At 47.5% G+C, this 21,416-nt stretch overlaps 1 protein-coding gene across 3 annotated transcripts in view; it reads right to left on the bottom strand.

Annotated features, from left to right (window-relative positions):
* The window catches only part of LOC142558014 (2-Hydroxyacid oxidase 1-like), a 58,686-nt gene extending 39,843 nt beyond the window's left edge, over window positions 1–18,843 (bottom strand). Inside the window, exons 1-6 of one of the 3 annotated variants that reach the window (XM_075670181.1) lie at window positions 18,393–18,806; window positions 16,874–17,034; window positions 10,560–10,651; window positions 6,511–6,669; window positions 5,334–5,403; window positions 2,679–2,906 (exon numbers count right to left, since the gene is read on the bottom strand). In XM_075670181.1, coding sequence (XP_075526296.1) covers window positions 2,809–2,906; window positions 5,334–5,403; window positions 6,511–6,669; window positions 10,560–10,651; window positions 16,874–17,034; window positions 18,393–18,673 — 861 coding nt within the window. In that variant the 5' untranslated portion in view covers window positions 18,674–18,806 and the 3' untranslated portion in view covers window positions 2,679–2,808. Of the gene's footprint in view, window positions 1–2,678; window positions 2,907–5,333; window positions 5,404–6,510; window positions 6,670–10,559; window positions 10,652–16,873; window positions 17,035–18,392 lie in introns of those variants that run through there. The other 2 variants (XM_075670182.1, XM_075670183.1) reach the window with 2 other exon arrangements.
* Between the last annotated feature and the right edge of the window lie 2,573 nt (window positions 18,844–21,416).

Below are 21,416 nucleotides of genomic sequence, written 5' to 3'. Positions count from 1 at the left end.
GACATGAACACGTGATAGCTTACGCTAGCCGGTCGTTGTCAAAAGCGGAAGGCAATTATTGTACAACCGAAAAGGAATGCCTCGCCATCGTTTGGGCTACAGCGAAATTTCGCCCTTACCTATATGGCAGGCCATTCAAAGTCGTCAGCGACCATCACGCCTTGTGTTGGCTAGCGAATTTAAAGGATCCCTCAGGACGGCTGGCACGGTGGAGCCTCAGACTACAAGAATACGACATCACTGTAACATACAAGTCCGGACGAAAACACTCAGACGCCGATTGCCTATCACGCGCCCCCATTGACCCGCCGCCGCAAGATGACGAGGATGACGACGCCTTCCTTGGAATAATAAGCGCGGACGACTTCGCCGAACAACAACGAGCGGACCCGTAGCTTAAAGGCCTCGTCGATTATTTGGAAGGGCACACCGACGTTGTCCCCAGGGCATTTAAGCGCGGATTATCTTCCTTCACGCTTCAAGACAGTCTACTCGTGAAGAAGAACTTCTCACCAGTCCGCGCCAATTACCTTCTTGTTGTCCCGTCAGGACTTCGTCCAGAAGTATTGCACGCCCTACATGACGATCCGACCGCTGGACACCTCGGATTTTCCCGGACACTATCGAGGATACAAGAAAAGTATTATTGGCCGCGCCTGACCGCCGACGTCGCCCGTTATGTCAGAACATGCCGAGACTGTGAGCGACGCAAGACACCGCCGACAACCCAGCCGGATTACTACAGCCAATCGAGCCTCCTTGCCGACCATTCCAGCAGATCGGGATGGACTTGCTGGGACCCTTTCCGACGTCAATAACCGGAAATAAGTGGATCGTCGTGGCGACGGACTACCTCACCCGCTTCGCTGAAACAAAAGCACTGCCGAAAGGTAGCGCAGCCGAAGTGGCGAAATTCTTTGTCGAAAACATCCTGTTGCGACATGGCGCCCCAGAAGTCCTCATCACCGACCGAGGAACGGCCTTTACAGCGGAGCTCACCCAAGCCATTCTGAAATACAGTCAGACAAGGCACAGGAGGACAACGGCCTACCACCCGCAGACGAATGGTCTTACGGAGCGGCTGAATACGACCATCGCCGACATGCTAGCGATGTACGTCGACGTCGAACACAAGACCTGGGATGCCGTCCTGCCGTACGTAACATTCGCTTATAACACGGCGGTACAAGAAACAACACAGATCACGCCGTTCAAGCTGGTCTACGGCAGGAACCCGACGACGACGCTTGACGCCATGCTGCCGCACGTCACTGACGAGGAGAACCTTGACATCCGTACCTACCTCCAGCGCGCCGAAGAAGCCCGACAGCTCGCCCGCCTGCGGATCAAGAACCAGCAGAGGACCGACAGCCGACACTACAACCTCCGACGACGCTTCGTCGAGTACCAGCCCGGTGACCGTGTTTGGGTTTGGACCCCTGTACGCCGACGAGGACTGAGCGAGAAGCTTTTGCGTCGCTATTTCGGACCGTACAAGATCATCCGACGTATTGGCGCACTGGACTATGAGGTAGTGCCAGACGGTATTTCGCTATCACAGCGGCGCCGCTCACGACCTGAAATAGTCCACGTTGGGCGACTCAAGCCCTACTACCAGCGTTAATGAACTTTGGGGCTTCGCGTAACTGACCTTTGGACTTTGTTTCTTTTTGTTGTTACTTATGTTTAATGAGTGTCCTTTTGTGTTTCGCTCTCTTATATTTGTAGCATCGGGACGATGCTTTTTAAGAGGGGGGTATTGACACGTGTACTTCTCTTTATCGGGCGACCACGTTTCGCCGCCTAACAAATGTAATCGCACAGCGTGGGACGCGCCTGCATGTATCCGAAGTTTCTGGAAAATTATCGATGCTTCAATCCGCTGTCTGTTGTCGCCGAGACTTATGTTATCTGATTTCATCGCCTGACGCGAATGGTGTAGAACTTTGTGGAAGGCACGCGGGTCCGAATGATTAGTCTGGAACATTCGACGACTGCTCTATAAAAGCCGACGCGCTTGACCGCAGATCAGATTTCCGACGATCGCCGACCGTGTTCGCCGCTATCGTTGTGCTATAAGTGTAGCCTGTTTTTGTGGGCACAGGTTTGCCCAATAAAAGATAGTTTTGTATTTCACCGTATTGCTTCTTTCTTCACCGTCACTACCACGTGACAATATTGTGGAAAATCTTTATAACGCAGAAATATGATCCTCGCTATTGGTATGGCGTGTAAATGGAGTACTTACTTGTTACTCGTATTACCAGAGTTATTTCATAGTTTTAAGAAGAGCAGTAAATGTCACTCATGTTAGGGATATATTCATTGCCAAAATTGACCGTCGTTGATTATATTTATTTTCACAGCATTTAATGTCATTTTGGTGTTAGATCATAGGCACTGCACCATTCGAATATTCTTCGCTGGCGAACATGTCGTTGGCTGAGCTTTCGTACGATTCTGTTATTCCAATTCCGCTAGTATTAAAACCAACGAGGATTTAATACGAGCGTCATTTATCGAACAAACTCGAGTACACATTCTCTTGAACAAGCCGTTCGGGTATCGTGGACTAGAAATGTGGGCAAGAACGAAATCTTTGCAACTTTCTATTTTTCTGTGCATTCTACCACAAAAGTACATAAAGCGCCTGAGACAAAAACAATGTGACAGGAAAATACGCAGTCGTTCGTCAGGGCATATATTAGCATCCAATAACAAACAAAGCAGCACGTCCGGGTCGTCTCGTTCTCATGGCTCCCGATTTTGCAGCGCATACACCACCACCCCACATAGCAGGCCCGGCAATCATGTCTTCCTCGCATATTGGGTAGATCGGAATGGTCGCGAACAGTGATTCTTGGTGATGAGGAATTCTTCGCACAGGTCCCCAATATCCGAACAACCTAGGACGCAAGTAAAAAAGAAAGCACATACTCAGTGTTTTTAATGAAGAAAACATAGTTCAACCAATTATGGACTGAGTCGTCACTCCACCTAATCCTTATACATTCGCGTGCCGTCTAGGAGTAGGAGGTGGCGGATAGGAATAAAGAAGGCAAAGATGTTCAGCACGAAACCGTCTGGTTAGCTACCCTATATATGCTGGGGGACAAGAATGGGGCAATAGAAAGATGGGCGATAGGGGAAAAGAGTGGCAGTAATTTAGCCACGGCAGCAACAGGTCCAAGGCGGTGACGCAGGTCAGTTGACCACAAAAAATTGGCTGCGCCTTAGCTCAGCCAGCCCCGCATATGCATAGTAAAAGCTAGGTTTAACCTAGTTAAGACTTGGTGTAACTTGGTTAATCTTATATTTACCTGTAATTATTACACTTAGGTATCAATCATCGTAAAGACATACATGTATGAAGGCAGCGCCTAGATCGGTGGCTAGACATGTCTGCGATTAGGCAAAGGTAGACACGCATCACTCGACGATGCGGCGCCTGTTGTGCTACAGGGAAAGCGCAAGTGCTAGACATGCTAAAAGACGCCGCGAACCTGAGCAGCGTTGAAGCACAAACGGAAAGGATGCGAAAGCGGTCACTGCAGTGATCTCGACGTAGCGACACCTCTTCTATTCCGGACCTTCTCGAGTGAAGGAGCTCGCCGGGCGATATCAGCCCGGAGGTCAAACGCCGCTTGGCGTAGACGGCTCAAAGCCTCCCGCTCCTGCCCAACGCTCAGAGAAGACGGCCCGGCCTGTCTCTCATCCATGGCCAAGCTTGCACCGACTATGCATGCGCGGCGCTCCTCTCAGCCCGACTCGCGGCGAGTCACGTTGTCAGTCGGCCACCCAGCTACAGAGAGCGCATGCGCCAAGCCGGTGGCGTGTAGTGGGCGCGGTGAGTGACGTACGGCATTGCCAAAACGACAGCGAATTGCGCTCAAATCAAGGTCAAAGTGCTGGCGATGGCGAAACTCGACTCGACAAGATTGGTAAAGCTTTCGCTACTCGCCAGAGTAGCGGATGTCGTCCGTTCACCCATGACGCCACCGGTAGCATATATGGAAACAAAACGCTGCATCAGCGGAGGCCTGTCAGCGGCGTTTGCTGCGAATTGCGCCCACGCGTCACCCACGCGCTCCTTCTAGGGATCTACTGATTTGCGAGGCAACCGCGGCAGACTTCGCTCCGTTTGCAACGTGGTGCACGAAACTGATTGTCACTGCCAACCAATACATCGCAAAATGAAAGCCCATAAAGCTGCGGTCAATTTTTACATTTGGAAGCATCGTAAACGAAGGTAAATTTTATTGCCTTATTGGGTCATTAGCTAGGCGGTAATATCGTTTTCATTGTGCTTACTGTGTCTCTTCAGTGCTTAATGTCAAAAGCAGGTGTGTTTGTATGACGTAGTGGTAGTGTTTGCTTTGCAAACCACAGCGAGAAGTGCTTTCACCTGAAACGTCATTTTCTTTCATTCGGGATGTAAGGTTCTCAGTGGCGACGGGATTCCTTGTGCCACAGGGCGCTGCCGTTAGATGCCGGACTCCGGGAACCGGAGAGGAGGGCTAGTGACCCACAAGTGCCACTGCAAACCCTCTCTCTCCTACTAACACACAGCATCCCATTGGTGAAGGCCTGGCCCATTTTCAACATAGTAATATTGTTCTGATATTCAGCATAATAGAAAAGTTGTGTAGGTGAAATGAACCCCTCCTCCTGCCCGGCACTCAGAGTGCACTTCCGTAGCCCTGGCAACGGTGAACTAACTACATGCACTTAAATTTGATGTCTGCGATGAGCCATCGCCCGTCGATTGTCCCGCCGTCACGTCGATCACTACATTTACCCGGCGCTCAACAAAATACACGACAAGAAATATTCACACACAGCACTTGCTATGGCGTTTTGCCGCTCAATCCAATGGTTCTTTTCTCGTAGCTCTCGGCCGTATTATCATGAAGGTGGAGTGTGAAACCACTAGCGTGCCACGATTTCAGTTTAAGTTACCGGAAATGAAGGAGGTCCAATTGATGACGGAGCCTTCCGTTAACTGTCGTATATAGCTCACTCTGCAGCTGTGGAGCCTAATATCCTTCCGTCGAAGGCGATTACTTTTATTGCTTTTCAAATAGCTGGCTCTTTGTGGTGTCCTATTACCCCAAGCCCACACAATTTATTGAAACCAACAAGAAATACTACAATTCTCCAAATGGCAACGCTCATTTGGAGCCATTCTTTATAAGTAAACCATATGTACCCTTTTCTTATGTGGATTGGGGGGAGAAGAGAGGGCGAGGGTGTGTAGGCCTATTTTACTTCAAAAACGCAAAATACATGCAGTAGAAAGTCAATAGAACAAGAAAAAAGTGTAAGTAGCTCACCGAGAAGTCGCATAGTGTGTTCAAGTTCCTCTCTTAATATGTGCAACACTTTTTCGACACCTTGCTTGCCCTGCGTAGAGGAAAACTGAGTTGGAGAGAAAACTCCGCCTTAAAACGCACACTTTCCAAGCATTTAGTAGAGTTCAAGCTGAGAGAGCACGTGACAAACGTCCAAGTATAGTCGCCACTCATGCACTGTCATATTTAGTGACCATTGCGCGTTTTTACTTCATGTGGAGAGTACCGGATTCGGTTGGAGAAGCAAATCGTAAATAGAATGCATAGATATTAAGCGAAGACTCCGCGCGGGAAAGATCCTTCCAGACACGCGACAATCGTTGCTTAAGAAAAGTGCCATTCTTGTCAAGCAACCATTTTGAAGTACAGGCCACACGACGAAGTTACACACGGTTCCGACAGGAAACACCCCGTACAACGTATGCTTGCATGCGGCAGTCCAGCACCACGGACATCTCCTATTACTGCAAAAAGAACCCGAACTCGCATCGTATGAAGTGCTGATCAGAAAACTTGTCAGCACCGGCAAAAATGACACGTGCGGTCCCCATACGGTGCTGTTTCATCGCGGCGTACGGATGCTATAGCTGGCTTTGCAGCGCAAATGAGAACTCTCATTTCAAGCCACCTTTGTGATGCATATCAACGCTGATCCGCTTCCCGTTTCTAGACGCAATGTCCATCACGTTCTTTTCCACTAGTCCCCGCATCTCGAGATTGCTTTGTTTTGTGAGCTATCAGACGCTCGCTTTCCAAACCAGGCTTCTCTCTCAGCATCCAAGTTTCTGCTCTGTTCAACGTTTGTTCCGAGTCTGTCTCCTCGGCACTCCATACTTGCTTTGCAAAACTTTTTATGTTCTAGAAATCCTCGATGCGCAGCGAAAGATGTTTCATAACGCGAATTCAGAATTGCTCGTAAATGCGAAACCAGCTTCGTCATCATACGCAGTGATGTGATAGCAGCAGAGCGGGACCATGCCGCTTGCGACTGTGAACACATGTTTGTAGAAACACTTCTTTCCTGACAGGCTGAGTGAAGTGATGTGCACAACTGTTTAAGCAGAAAAAGCGTACGCTTGTTGATCTCCACCCTTGAACATGCCCGAAGGATGGGTGCAAGGCTCACGTGAGATATCGAAAAAGAAGGAAACCGGCTCACGTCGTATGCGAGTCCCCAGAGCACAGGTCGTCCCACGAACACCGCCCGAGCTCCCAGCGCGAGCGCCTTGACCGCGTCCGCACCTGTTCGCACTCCGCTGTCCAAGTATACTTCCATCTTTTCAGCAACAGCGGAGACGATCTCGGGCAGGGCGTCGATCTGAAACAGGTGTATGCGGATTCTAAACAGCACAGAAGTATTACGAGCGGGTATGCACGTTTTCCGGTGTGACCGAGAAATGCAAGGACACTTTTCTACTTTCACAAAAGTAGATCCTGGATCAGTTCATAGAACGGACGTCCGGTGAAAGAAGCTTTCAGCTTCTTTCTGCACAGCACGCATGCCTTGAGCGAAAGCGATAACATAATAGCTGGACGAAAATCATCGCCAGGAAAATGACGGACGCGTGGGCACTGTTGATTCACGCTGGGCTATCGTCCCATGTGACCGGTCCCCTGTTATCTTTCTTTCAGTTAGAGCCTATTTGTTTTTCAGATCAACTGTGAGGTGTAAATTTTTTCACCTTTTCTGTTCGACTACCGTAAGAGGCGAACACCCTTTACTTGCACTTCAAAACGCAACGTCCAGGCAGTTAACTAAAAAATTTATTTCGCGTTTTCGGGGCGTTTAACACCATATAGAAATCTTTTTAAATATTGTATACCAACACTTGGATTCGAGACACAATTCGAGAACGATGTAATATCTATCTCTATTACAGTCTAGAAAAGTGGGCACACAATGGCGTAACCTATGATTGTTTCTCTATCTCCATTAATTAAACGTTTGAGCAGTGAGTTTCTCAAGGTCGTAAATGGCTTCAGTAATAATTCTTACTTCATATTTAAAGGGAATATGTGATAGAGATTCTTGATTAAATTAATGATTTCTTAACTTGGTTGGGCCTTCTTCCTTGCTGCGGTTGATTCTGCAAGATTCTAGCTTCTCCAGAAAACGTCGACACAAGGCCACTTTTGGTGGACTTGATTTTGGGGACGGGACTATCATCATACCGCGTTGGTGATGCAGCGCGCTAAACGCGACCAAGCGGAGAGAACACAAGCCGCGAGTGCCATGTTTTAGGTGTGCTCTCTGCAATGTCCCGTTCATTGCGCTGATTCGCTCCCGTAGTGTAATGTTTATTTTGGGTCCTTGGGCCTACTCGAGATTTACTGCATTTACAGTAGGGGTGACGCTTAAACTGTTCCACGGCACGAGACTATTGGGGGCGATCACATACGGAGGCACCACCTTCCGCTGTGACGAGGTGGGAGGGATAAAGGCCGCGTTCCTCAATTTGACTGCCGACTCTCAAACGAAGGACTGCTTTGGTGAGTTGCTGGACAATTCTGAATGCGCCTGGCATCCTGGTCCCTGGCATCTGCCATGGTAGCTTAATGACTATGATGTTGGGCTGCTAAGTACGAGGTTCTGGTAACGAGTCCCAACTACGGAGGCCGCATTTCGATGGGGGAGTGATGCGAAAACACCCGTGTTCTTAGATTTAGGCGCACGTTAAAGAAGTCCACGTGGTTCTAATTTCCGGATTCGACACCTATGGCGTGCCTCATATTCAGGTCGTGGATTTGGCACATGACACCCAATAAATAGTTCTAAAACACCATGCAGCGGGTGTAAGAGAGAAAATCAGCGGACTTTTGCGCCTTGAATACCTGACTTGACATAGGCCCTGTGGAGAAGTTTGCTTGCCCATGTTGCGTGCGTTGGTCCCCTAGGCGTGACGGTATTGCGGAGTGGGTTCGAGCTTGTTTAAGCCCCGACGCTCGCTGCAAGCGCGGGGAAGCAGGTGAAGCAGTGGGTGCGGACGCACGATTTGATGATCGCTGGCTCTGAAGGTATGTTGGACGGACGTTCTCGTGCCTGCGGCGCTGGTGCTGGGTCAGTCATGCCGGATTAAACCTTTATCACGCCTTACAGATTAAAAACCCGACCTCACTCCCAATGCCGGCACGCATAGGGACAAACGCCTACAACACGAGCAAAGAAACTTTTCCTTCGTATTGGCTAGGCAGAGCAAATGAGCAAAACGCCTACATTTTCCCTCCCGCATACAGTCTTACTCGCGCATGCGCAGGAACGTTGGGTTCGTCCGCAAATGCCACGTTCTGCAATACTTACTAGCAATTGTACAGTCAGCAACCGGCCGGTGTGCCATATCTCGGAAACCATATGCGACGGCTACAGAGTTCGTGCTGCGCTTTGTTTTCCAGTCGTAGTTCGCGTTTATGCGAGCGGCTGCACGAAGGTCGATTCGGTCACTGCTGCTGCCGCGTTTTCTGCCTGCAACGTTTGGCAGCGAGTTTCCGCGGTCATGGATTGAGGTGTGTTCAGGTAGACTTGTGCACGCGTGACACCATGCTTGTTGATTCAGTGGCAAATTTCTGTCACTATGAAGGGAAAGCTACGGAGGTAAAGCGTGCACAAGTGATAGTGCTCCTGAAAAGAGTAGCGCGTTTCAATCCACTGAAGTTTAGACTGGCGAGGGCAAACAAAAACAACTTATTAGTAACAATTAAATAAGACCGAACACACCACTGAATGTAAAGGTTTACTTATTTTGCTTCTTTTCCCTTCCACGTCCGGAGAAACGCGAAAGCGTGGCACGTGGAATTTTCGTCGATTCAGCATCTGTTCCGAGCACCCACCTTGGTGTTGGGTTCCACAGAACGAGGTCGCGGAATGGTGTCCCGGCTACGGCGGCCGCATTTAGATAAGGGTGAAATGCGAATACACCGTCTAGTTAGTTAGAGTCGTACTTCTTATTCTACGTTAGTTTAGGCTCGCGAAGAAAAACATAAATAACGTATTAGAAAGAGTTCAATAGAGGAGAACACACCACTTTGATTCTTTAGGGGTTCTTTTTTCCCTTCAGAGTCAGCGGGTACAACGGAGGACTGTGCACTTCGCTCGATCCCCACCTCCGCCGCCTGAACTTTTGCCCAAACGGCGTCATAACGACCGATACAGAGTCTACAATAGCGAAGCGGCAGTTTGTCGTCAGTGAGGAGCCTGTGTCAATGTGGCGCACGTAGCGTAAGGCTTGCCGCTTCGCAGAGTGTTTTCGGTGCTCTGCCCGCGCCACGGTCATTGGGACGGGGAGCAGTGCGTGCAGCTTGGACGTTGTATGTGCCGTTGATGAACGAAAACTTAATTATAACCTGCAGAATGTTTACCACTACGACGAATGCGCACGAACAACGTGGCTACAAGCATTGGTCTACGGCATCTGCCTAACCGCCACCCCCTGCCAACCCACCTCCCCCGCGATTCTCTCCCCTTGGCCGGAACCCTCCGTGTCAGGCCTTCCAGAGAAGCATACGTAAAGAACAACTGCTGCAGATGCCAAAAAGGGACAGGATCTAATAATCCTGTCAGTAAAAAAGAAGTACGAAGCTTTTTGAAGCCTGCGATTCGAACCGAAGACCTCCCAGTTACGATTCCAATTCATTGGCGCGGCACCACAAAAGGCGAAAGGAGAGCAAACTTAACCCGTAGTATTTAACAGTAGCCGCGTTGTTCAGCTCAGCTAGGGACAAATGGAGCAAAGCACCGCCCGGTTTCGTGGTACCAGAGTCCTCTGGTGGCACTGTCGTACCTGCGGAAAGGCAGATTCCGAGAAGCGAAGGTCCCGACATGTCTCACTCGTAACCTGCGCGTGGGCACGACAGTCGGGAAAATACGAAAAAGAAGGCCTTCATCGAGACGACAATAGCTTAGTGATCGTCGTCGTCCGTCTTGCTTCTTTCGTTTTCCAGTGCAGCATAGTATAGGCTTCACCGGCCAAGCTAGGACCGAGCTCTTCACTCTTATATAAACAAATTATTGTACTAATATTACTCGCTCTTTTGTAGATACAAATATTGTCTAAATATTATGCGATTTACTTTTTATTTTTGTTTTTTTTTAACTGAAGTGGAAGGAGAGCAGCACGAGTATTTGGCCAAGTTTAAAGCACTTCGAAGTGTTTGTTTTTGTGCGCTGCTTGTTCATATTTAATCATTGAAGTACTTGAAGTGTGATCCACGCACTGTGGCCGGGGTTCCATCCAGCTGGCGGCCGCCGTGGTTGGACACGATGACGGCCGCTGCGCCTTGGCGATGTGCTTGGAGCGCCGCTTCGGCTACAACATGAAGAACAACTGTATAGTCGCAGCAGCTTGTGCGATTTGTTAGTTCACGGCGACAGAAAAAACAACACTTGCGATAAAAACAATGCCGTGAGTCCCGTATCTGCTTTCGATGAGTTCGCTATTGCTCATTATATGATACCAGAAATTTGCACATATACATCAGGACACCTTCGCAACCCATCCAACAGCTGCGCTCCATGTTTAGGTGCTTCCACGTGATTATAATGCTGCCTGAGGTTACTAGGCTAACTCACAAACGATGAAGAAGTGGGAACAGGCCACGTAACAGCCATAAGGTGCATAAAAAGGCCAGTCGATCAAACATATAGTGCAAAGAAGCGAGAAACGCACAATGTATGCTGCCTCTCCAAGAGGCACGACATGACGTCATCAGGAGACATCGTCATTTAACGAAGACTTCATCGCGTGACGTCACGTTTGACATGGTGGCGTTATCAGATTACATCATTAGGGGATAATATCACGTGAAGATACCATTATTATCGTCTATTCGAATTACACTCCGACGCTATGTTTGCAGCGTCTGTGTAAGGTCTACTTTACGAATAACCTGACGCAATTTACTTTAAGGAATTCAATTAAATGAATAACGCACTTACGTTTTGTGGAGGGCTCAGGAGAATCAGTATACATGCTGCAATTCAGCACACCTGCGTGCGTGCGTGACGTATGTGTACACACAATCTAGCTGTCCTTGATGCATGGGCGCTCTGCCCGTCGCCTCTATTCCACAGCGTGTGGTGCAAACGTAACTGACATCGCAGCAAACACTCTCCGAAACTGTACCTCCATCTAGCGGCCGTAGCCACTTATATAGACCTAAAACGGCAGCTGGAAAAGGGCTTTGTCGTTGAGTTCGCACGTAGCATAAATTCGTTTATTCTCAAATTCGAGTTCGAAACCGAGGCTATCATGTTTGAAGCTTGAGTGTAAGTCGTACTTTAACAATTTACTTTGAAAAGTTGAATTAGTTCAACAAGGCACTTGGTATTGGTGGAGGGCCTAGAGCAATGACCACATGCACTCCACTTCCGAACACGTGCATGAGCGCGTGGCGTAAGTCACTTGAGGTGGTGGTGCTTGTGTAACGCCGTCAACGTCAGCGACAGCTTCGCTGGACATCCCCTTTCACGAAGGAGTATAGAGGCACATTTCTTTAGGCTAACTGACCAACGAAGAAGAGGACCTAGCTCGGCAATGCACCAACTGAAGGCTGAGTCTTCGTATCCTGCAGCCGTCAAAGTAAAGCTGTCGTTTTACTTTGGTGCTCCAGAAGATATCGCAAGGTGGTGTCTCCGATCAAAAAAAGAAGCTGCTCCATAATACATCACACGCAGTGCTTACTTTTCTGTCTCGCACACGCACGAACAAACACGCGCACAAACCTGAGGAGCACAAGTTCCTTTAAGAAAGCTGCCCGCTCGGCCACAAATACGATGATGTCACTGCTGAAAACGCAGCTCTTCTACTAGGAGAACTCGAACGACAATATACGTGCGTTCTGTGCGACAAGCAAGGCACAACGGAACATGTGTTGTGTCAGTAGCCAAGACAATACGGTCTCCGCAGGCTTATTGTCAAAGCAATACGAGAGATTGGGAAAACCTTGTTTTGAAGATTACACGCATTCTTGAATCTCCGAAAAGGAAATAATATTCTCCTTGCTGTTAGAGCTCTCGGAATTTGCCCCACAAAAACCCGGACCAATATATCGCCTCCAATAGTTTCGTCCTCAGACGGTTTCACCGACCATTACGATAATCTCGCATGCGAAATTTGAGCGCGGCCCTATGCGTGTTCTCGTTTCGTGATATATTGGCTGGCGCAGAAGATCTGTCTCGTGCGGCACGTTCCAAACGAAGTGAAGTATGGCGCGCCTGCCCTGCTAATCGGAAGATCGCGACAGGCCACACGTTTATGACACGTGGGCGCCATCCAGAGCAGCCACCGCGAACAGACCTCTTCTCATGCAGTGCTTTTCTGCAAGGAAACTCGCGCTATTCTGGCGCGATATCCGAAATGCTGCAGAGAAGCCACCCTAACAGCGGCAACATGGCAGCGCCGACCATCCGCTTCGATCTGAAATTCGCGTTTGTTCCTGGCTCTCCTCCTTGTCAGTAAGAAACAAGCGGCCAAATCGGTCATCGCTGAGTCTCGTGTCAAGCTGAGGTCAAATCATTAGGTAGATTTGTCATAAATGCTGAGATCGGCTGTTTGTTTTCACGCTACTAGGACTGGAAACACGACATCAAGCCGTAAAACTGGTTCGATTTTTAGTTACCAGATGGCGCCACAGCATTAGCATTGGTGATGCGTTGACGATATGGAAAGCTATAAAATTCTAACTGTTCACTGAATCATTAATTTACTACCGCGTTCTAGCATGGTACATGACCCTGGTGTTAAGCGCGCAAACCGTAGACGGGAGACGACACGAGAAGACAACACCACAAGCACTGTGGTACATGATGACAGTAGCGAGCAAACGCCAAGTAGACCCCAAATAGATGCCGAGTAGAAGCTGTGGCGCTGGATAGCACTAGTGAAGGTATTCGCCTGGACAGCTTGCTAAGAAGACTGCAAAGTAACTACAGGGAAACTTGTAGGCAAAACGAAGCCCTGCTGTCGCATGCATGTAAACGCAGCTGATGGCTACCGCGTCAAAACATTTTTTTGTCACTCCCCCCACTATGGAGTATGTAACAGGAAAACAGGCGTTGAGCAGACTACTCGACGCGGATGAGCCCATCTCCAGGAACATACGGCATTCCTATTGGCTAAGAATTCCTCTTGATTCCACACTGCTGCAACCAACTTGTGAGATGGATCCCCTCTTTAATATCTCTCAGCCTCAATATAATATCTTCGTCTAATATCAAAATAATAAAATAAATAATAAATATATAAGAAATAATAACAATGAAAAATAAAATGATATCAAAATAATATCTTAGTCTAAGGGCATAATGAGTGAAATAGCCCCCTGGTGAACAAAAGGTGACTTCACTGCACTAATGTGAATTGCAAGATGGCGGACTTATGCGCGCTCGGCTCTCCACTCTCAGCGCCGACGCCGAGCGACGCTGGGTGACGAAATGCCAGAAAACGCCAGGAAAACACTGAATGTCGGGCCGCCTCGTAGCCTCTCGCCATCGTCCCTGGCAGGAGCAGTGATCCCCGTCACAAACGCTGGTACGGCGGACTGACCTAAGCAGCAGATGCCGCGGACGAGCATAGCTACTGCGCCCCCCTCTGCCCCCCCCCCTCGGAAGAATAGGCGAGATCGCCCACGCGGAAGCATGCAGATGCAGTGGCCGCCGGAACTCAGCGCCGCAACTCCCCTCCTCTCCTCCTCGGCTTTCCGACTGACGCTTCCAATGCACCCTCCTCCCGCCCTTTCGTCCTTCTCTTTCGCTATGGCCTTCCTTTCAGTTACCACTGTGTTCCGCGTTGGCTTTCACTCTGCTCGGTGTTCGCTCGCACGATTACGCCAGCGCCGCTGGAGCTCGCTGCCAGAAGGGGTTCTTAAAAGGTTCGCTCTAAATAGCAAGCATGTAGTATCCTCACAAGAGGCTGCACACATGCCGCAAGTGTATGCGCCAATTGAAGCGGTTTCTTATGTATAAAAAGGTTATGGACCAAACCACTCACTTTGTTTTTCTTGGAATCAAAGTGAAAACCATTGCACATATTCTTGGAAATGTCTTGTGGAAGATTGGAGATGTGTATCTTCCAGATGCCATTTCCGAGACACCAAAGAAATCACCAAAGTAAAATCAGATAAAATAGGTAACCTTAAGGTAAATAAAATAAGTACCCTTGCGTAGTCTTCCAAGGAAAATGGTGCATGTCTTCTACAAGTGGATAAAGACCGCAGATTTGGGGTGATGCCAGAAGCTATATTAGGCAGAAAGCTGCTGAGGCTTTAGCTAAGAGCTTCGGGCCTGCAAGAGCGAGCTGGTCCCAGGTAAAGACAAACGTTGTTTCCTTGTATCAACATAAGGATTTTTCTAGGTTGGCGAAGTACATTATCGAGTGCAAGTCGTCTTCTCTATATGTATTTTTAGTTTTAATATGCATATATTGGATGTGCCTTTTAGAAGCGTTGTTGGTGAGAAGGGTACCTGGCAGCAGCAGCTCACCCAGTTTTTGATAAAACATTTAAACGGTCTGGTCATCGGTAACCCATACATTGTTAGAAATTCGAAATAAGTCGCAATGTTCTTGAGATCACATGATTCTTGTAGGTTTGCCTTTTCCATAGATATTAAGGACCTCTTTTGCAGTGTACTATGTATGGTTTTCTTGCTTGCGGTGTACTCTTGCATAGAAGAAAATTGTGATGTCGCATTCCAGAATTATACCGGAAACTTCTGTTGACAATTTGTTAGTGTTACTAGGGTGTAATCTTTGATCAACTTTTGCTTCTTTGGACTGCCAGGTGTATATATAGCGAAAGGGAAATTGTATTGGTTCGTGTGTTGCCCTATATCAGCACTCGGCGCACTCTGTCTCCAACGCAGATCGTTTTCAAAATAGGACGCATGCGGCCACGCCATACGCAGACTCTGCTAAAGGAAAACTCCCCCCCCCCCCGTCCATCCCATGTGTGCCTTGCGCATGACGAAAGACGGCGCGCTTTCTCCGGGCTTTGCTCCCTTGTGCGCGCAACAGAGAGCCACCATCGTCGGCTCACCCTCGCATACTCTCACTCGAACTTGCAACATACGGCGGGCTTCGACCATGCAATCACCCTTGGAATTTATACAGAATATTATGAAGCTAACGACGCTCACGACAGAAACACGGTTGGAGTGTCCAAAAATTTATTGTAGCAGTAAAGCTTTTATTAATCTTTCGCGGCATAAACCGTAATTTGGCAGCAACAGTCGCTACATTTTAATGTTTTCTTTTATATCCAACAAACCTTATTAAACTCGGTGCTCTGGTTTCCTAGAAAAAGTATTTATTTCCCATGTATTCAGAAAGGCCATCCACGTCTAAAGCTTCCTCTTAAATGCATCACACAGAATACAGTACCTTTACGCTCAATTTGTATTTCTCTGCGCTGGACAGCGACATGGACAAGGGTAAGGCTGTCAACACACCTAGTGGGAGAATATACAGAACACCAGAAACAACTTAAACTGTTCAAAAAAAAAACCTGTCCTCAATTTTCATTCACGGTTCAAGCACAGCCAATAAAAGAAATTAATCATCTTGGGCCGCGCCCAGCCCACTGCCCTTGCGTACCCATAGAGAATTCACCCTCCCTTTCCCCACGTCATCAAAACAAGAATGATGACAGAGCATACGGCATGAAATGTTTTTTGGGGTAGTCTGACATTACTCACGGCCATCGATGTCCAAAAAGAAATCAGCTTATGGTCGGAAATGCCACTTTCAATTTCGATGATTTCTTCACCAAAAACTTCCCTAAGGAATAAGAGGTGAAGAATATTCCCTCCCCGAGTACATTCACTGACAACCTGCTGAAGACTGAAAATTAGCATGATATGAATGAGTAAGTCAGAGGAAAGACTGTGTCCATAACTCAAATTTTGCCATTGTATTTCTGGGAGATTAAAATCACCAGTAATTATTAAGCTTTCTCCTGTATATTTCAATAGGTGATTATATAACTGCTGCAAAAAGTGATCATCAGCATTTGGTGTCCGATACACAGAACATAATATGAATGAGACACCTCAGAGACACTCGAAAACAAACTTTCATGATTATCTATCTGATCTAATTTCCTTCCAACAACACTATTCTTTGCAATAACTGCGACGCCACCGCCTCTGGAGAACCTATCTTTTTTGAACAACTGGGTGGTTTGGTGAAACGATTTCATCATCATGCACCCCGTCGTGCAACCAAGTTCCAGACATAACACACACATGAGGATCGTGTGCCCGTGTCGCCTCCTACGGCGTGCCTCACAATCACATCGTTGTTATGGCACGTAAATCCCCTTAATCTAATTAATATGCAACGTTTCCCACTTGCATGTAGGAATTATCTGATCAATCTTACGCCCTACGTCTGAGCAAGACGCCCAACAAATCCAGTTCAAGCAGCCATTCCTCGTCGTTTGACGGCCTGCGTGGTTTGAAGCACGCGGGTTCACCACATTACGGCTGCACATTAAACTGAGTTCAAAGCGCCGTTGAGAAACTATGCGCTTACCAGTAAGGACGCCCTTAACGACTACGGGCAGCTTGGAGAGCCCGCGTAGCCATTCGATGTCGTTCAACGTGGCCGAAACCACTTCCATGTCGGTCGAATACGTGGCTTGGAGCTTGCATGCTTGAAGCTCATCCGTAAATGCGGCCTGGATATTGGCGAAACTGCGCCAATGCCACAGTCGTATACGGGAAACAGCAACTGTAATCCTTAATAAATATCCTAACTAAAGTATCTGCACTATTTGGTGGAAGATAACAAACCGTAAAAACAGCTGATCCGTGAGTGTCACCGCGTTATCAAAAAATCTGGATTAGGTTACCTTGTTTCCAGAGCTTTCTCTGTCTTCGAATTTCAATTCGCCACTTCACTTGCGGGATGAGGCAGCGTGATTGTGGACAGCGTGTACTAAACTATCTTCCTCTGTGTTGTCTGTAATGCCACAGTAAGTAGGAGTCCGTTGAATTGAAAAATAATGTTGCAGACTATCGCTGTTGTATACATCTTTTGTACAGCAAACCATAACCATTTTTGTTTATGCTTGTTAAAATAATGCTCAACAACGATACCTAGTGTTAGGTTGAGTTATTTGAGTGGGTGCGGTTTTGAGGCAATGAAAGTCAAGGCAGACATTAGGGCGAAATATTTCGCTGTAGTATAGTGGTAGTGAGGTTCGATAGTTTGAACTTTCTCTCTTCTTTTGTAGAGGGTGTGTGGAATGCAGACGTTTAACTTCAATTTAACACGAGCCATTTGTGATTTCAATGTAATCTCCGTAGGTATAGTAGATATGCTATAGTGTTGTTTGTTTCACAGCTGATTCCGACACGTCATATTTACGAAAAATGCGCAGATATTTGGTTCAAACTACTTGAATTGATAGAAGTGATGTGGTATAGTCAGCTTCCGCCGGTCAAAACATAATCTGCTGATTGTTCTCTTCGTCTTTTGGTACCGGCCTTCTCTCTTACCTTTCCTCCCAATTTATTTTTCCTCCCAATTTATCGTTGGACTGCTCCGGCGTTCACCAACAGATGGCAAAGTTGCGAAGCCACACACCCACCTTATCCCATTCTTTCTCGCTAATGAATAGCAAGACGCTATAATAAACCAATGAAACAACAACCCCGTTGTACCAGCGTTAGTGGAAGCGCACAGGCCTATTCGACTGCTTACCGAACACAGAACAAACGAGTAGGATATAAATTATGTCAGGCATAAAAAACACAATATTCCGTCTTACATCCAAGCAACAATGTTTACGCCTTAGTGTTTGTGTTGTCCCCAAAATCATTATCATCTCTCTTGCGCGCATTTTCTCTATTTAACACTTTCCGTTCGCTGTACTTTCCTGTCAAGACCGCTATGTCCACCGACACACGGATCGTGAGCTGAAAGTACGGGGAGCCCAAATAGAACAAAAGATAAATGGCGAATATTGTTTAGGGACCAAGTAATTAAACCACAAATGATACAGACTTTTCTAAAAAGTCAATGTGCGTTTGAAGAAACCCAAAGATACCTGAGGCCATGCGGCAATTGTGCCAGATACCCGAGGTGCCGCACGCCGTCTCCAAACACGGGCGAGTCCACGGTGACCACAATGGCGCCGAAGCCGCAGGCAGCTGCCCGCTTCACCAGCGACTCGGTGAGTGACCGGTTGCGAAAAATGTACGTCTGCTGCCACAGAAGACACCCGGGGGCCGCGGCCCTCACGTCTTCCAGCGCCACGGTGCTCAGGCTGCTCAATATCATCACCGTACCGGCGCCCTGCGCCGCTGTTTGTATTACAAAATCAACCATAGATGATGTGTTTGCTTTTGGAAGGGCATCTATCTGCTAAGCATCCGTGCAGTGATTGATAAAAAAGCTCGTTAAGACAAGAACAAATGTGTCCGGTGAGCCCGCTGCATATTTAGAATGGTGATCTAACCGGCGTGATAGTAGACACGAAACACAAAGAGAAGCGACAAGGACAACCGCTCGCTTCCAACTGATGTTTATTAGAAAGAAGTAGGTGCTTCTTTCTAGTAAACGCCAGTTAAAAATCATCACTTTTACTTGTCGCTTATTTTTATGTTTTGTGTCTGCTTTCAACCTGGTTATATCATTATGGAATACGCACTAGCCTGCTTCACACTTTGCTTCAGTATACTTAGAGTTCTGAAACTGCCTGCTACGCTACGCGCATTGACGTTTTCAAACTCCAACTGCGTGATTTGTGCGTGTTGGGAGCAAACAGTACCAGACATTTCACCTAGCCCATGGTGAATTGTCCTTCAAAATACGCTTCAAGTAAAGCGCATTAGGCAATGAAGCGGTTTCCCGTGTCGTCAAACTTGCTTAACAAAATGGTGACGGTGAAATAACGTTGATTTATTCGCAATGCCGCCTCTGGAAGGAGAGCGCGGGGCTTTTGGCAAGTAAAATAGATATACAAACGCATTGCGGAAAATTGATTACATCACACTTAGAGAGCTAGTAAGCATTTTGTAACTCAGATGCTGAATTTTACTTGAATGCGCCGAGGTGTTGTTGGGACGCTAAATTTAATGGAAGTTATTTCAACTATATTTATAAATCGTCCAGAGACCACTGAATATTTAACTGCCATGTAGCAAAGAAAAGTTCCCACAACAAAAAAAAACATTTGTTCGCCGTGCTTACGGACGACGTGAATTGTTTTTGTGATACACATCGTTTGCTTCAAGTGGAAAAAATACCGCTCCATTCCCACGAAAGGCACACGATAAAAAGCGACGTCAAGTTTGTGGGAAACCTGTCCCTACCTTCCAGACGAGGATGTGCGAATAGTGCACATGGAGTTGTCTGCGGTGCGATTCCTTTTATCCTAAACACCGCTAGCCGAAAGATCTCAGCATGGGAAAGCAGAAGCCTTCATGGAAAAAGTAAGAATTCTAGAGGAGTAAAGTAAGAATTCTAGACAAAATTGGAGGCCTTGCCTTGAGCAGAGCCGAACTCTCCTGCAGGGTTCACCAACTTGTGAGCCGCTGACGGAGACAGCCCCACTGGGAAGGATACTGGACGGCCCAGGACGGTGGTCGTGATGTTCACCTTTTACACGTCCACGAGAATACGCGGCCGGAAACGCATCCTGCACACATGTCCTAGATATCACTGTGGCTGAGTCTGAAGGTCTTTCCTGAGCTTAAATGGCGACAACATGCGGGCTTGACAATAGAAAAAACGATTCCGGTCAGTTTCCAGAAAATAGATCATAAACGTTTCTACCAAGACCAATTTCCACACAAGGCAGCACCAATGCTCGGATGCTCAGTACGAGCTCGACAATGTGCAAAACTACATGAACTATCGACATGGCAGGCATGATTGCTCGCATTGGCTGCATATGGCACCATGCTTGCCGGGCTACGATTCAATCTTTGCACCGTCTCCCAGGGAGAAGGTGAAGACGAAGGAATAGGAAAGCAACCCGGAGGGTGTGGGCACTCCGAGGTGCAATAATATACTGCGAGCTTTGCTCCGCGATAGGGACAGTATCAGGGATGGTGTGGAGCGGAAGAGGTGAAGAAAGAAAAGACAGGGAAATGAATTAACTTGAAGCTGTTGGCCACACAATGGCGCCCTCTCAGTTTATGGAATTATGTAGCGGGGGAAGTGTCTCCTGCTATGTCTGTAATGTTGCAGAGTTTTATTGTAGCTCAGTGCTTTTTCGGTGCGTCGTTCGGGTTGACATGGGCGGGTGGTTCGGCTGATCCGTCGGGTACCTGCAGTGTTGCGAGCCAATATGGGCCTGAACCTTGTGAGGAAGCCTCCCCAAATCACTAAAAATTAATTTTCCCCTTTCGTTCTCTCTCTCTCTTTCAATCTCATCATGTACTACGTGTCACGGCATTCAAAAATTCATATTCCTTTCCTAAAATAAAATTTAAAAAATCACATTACACAACGGGCGTTCTGTGGTGACCATCGAACGCCTGCCCTGGCTAAACGCATTCCGCCCTTGACTACGAGATCTCGGGTTCTTTGACAAGCAATGGGTAGGTGATCCTATCGCCAATAACTGCAACATGAATCGTTTCAGCAACGCGTTAAGGTATTAAGCCTTTGCTCTGTGAGTCCTAACAACTGGCCGATCTCACTCCAAGCCACCTTAAGGTGCCGAAGTGCTTTTCTGTGAATGGGAATAATTCATGCAATTTTTAATCCGAAAACGCGACGCAATGGCAATTACTTTCTAGAAAAGATTTCTTTTTGTGTAGCACGCTCTCAGTCACATGCCCACACACAGATGTTACCTGTGCGACATTCATCTTCTGAACAATAATTCACAAGTTGGAATTTCTGTCTTGAACACTCGCATCCTGTTGAGAGCGGAATAATAGCGAAAGGAAAAGAAACGCTCGTGTTCATCGTTTTGAGGTGTAGGTCAAAGAATTCCGGGTGGGCAAAATTTATTCGCAACACCGTACAAGGGTATTTTTTGTAGCCTCGCTACAGCTTTCCGGGATGTTAAAAGCCACCAACCAATCAATAGCTGCATCAAGGGACAAGGGTTGCGTAG

This window comes from Dermacentor variabilis, chromosome 9, assembly GCF_050947875.1.
Source record: "Dermacentor variabilis isolate Ectoservices chromosome 9, ASM5094787v1, whole genome shotgun sequence".
Lineage (NCBI taxonomy): Eukaryota > Metazoa > Arthropoda > Arachnida > Ixodida > Ixodidae > Dermacentor > Dermacentor variabilis.
Note: the sequence above shows the minus strand (reverse complement) of the source record. Positions and strands in the feature narration are given on the sequence as shown.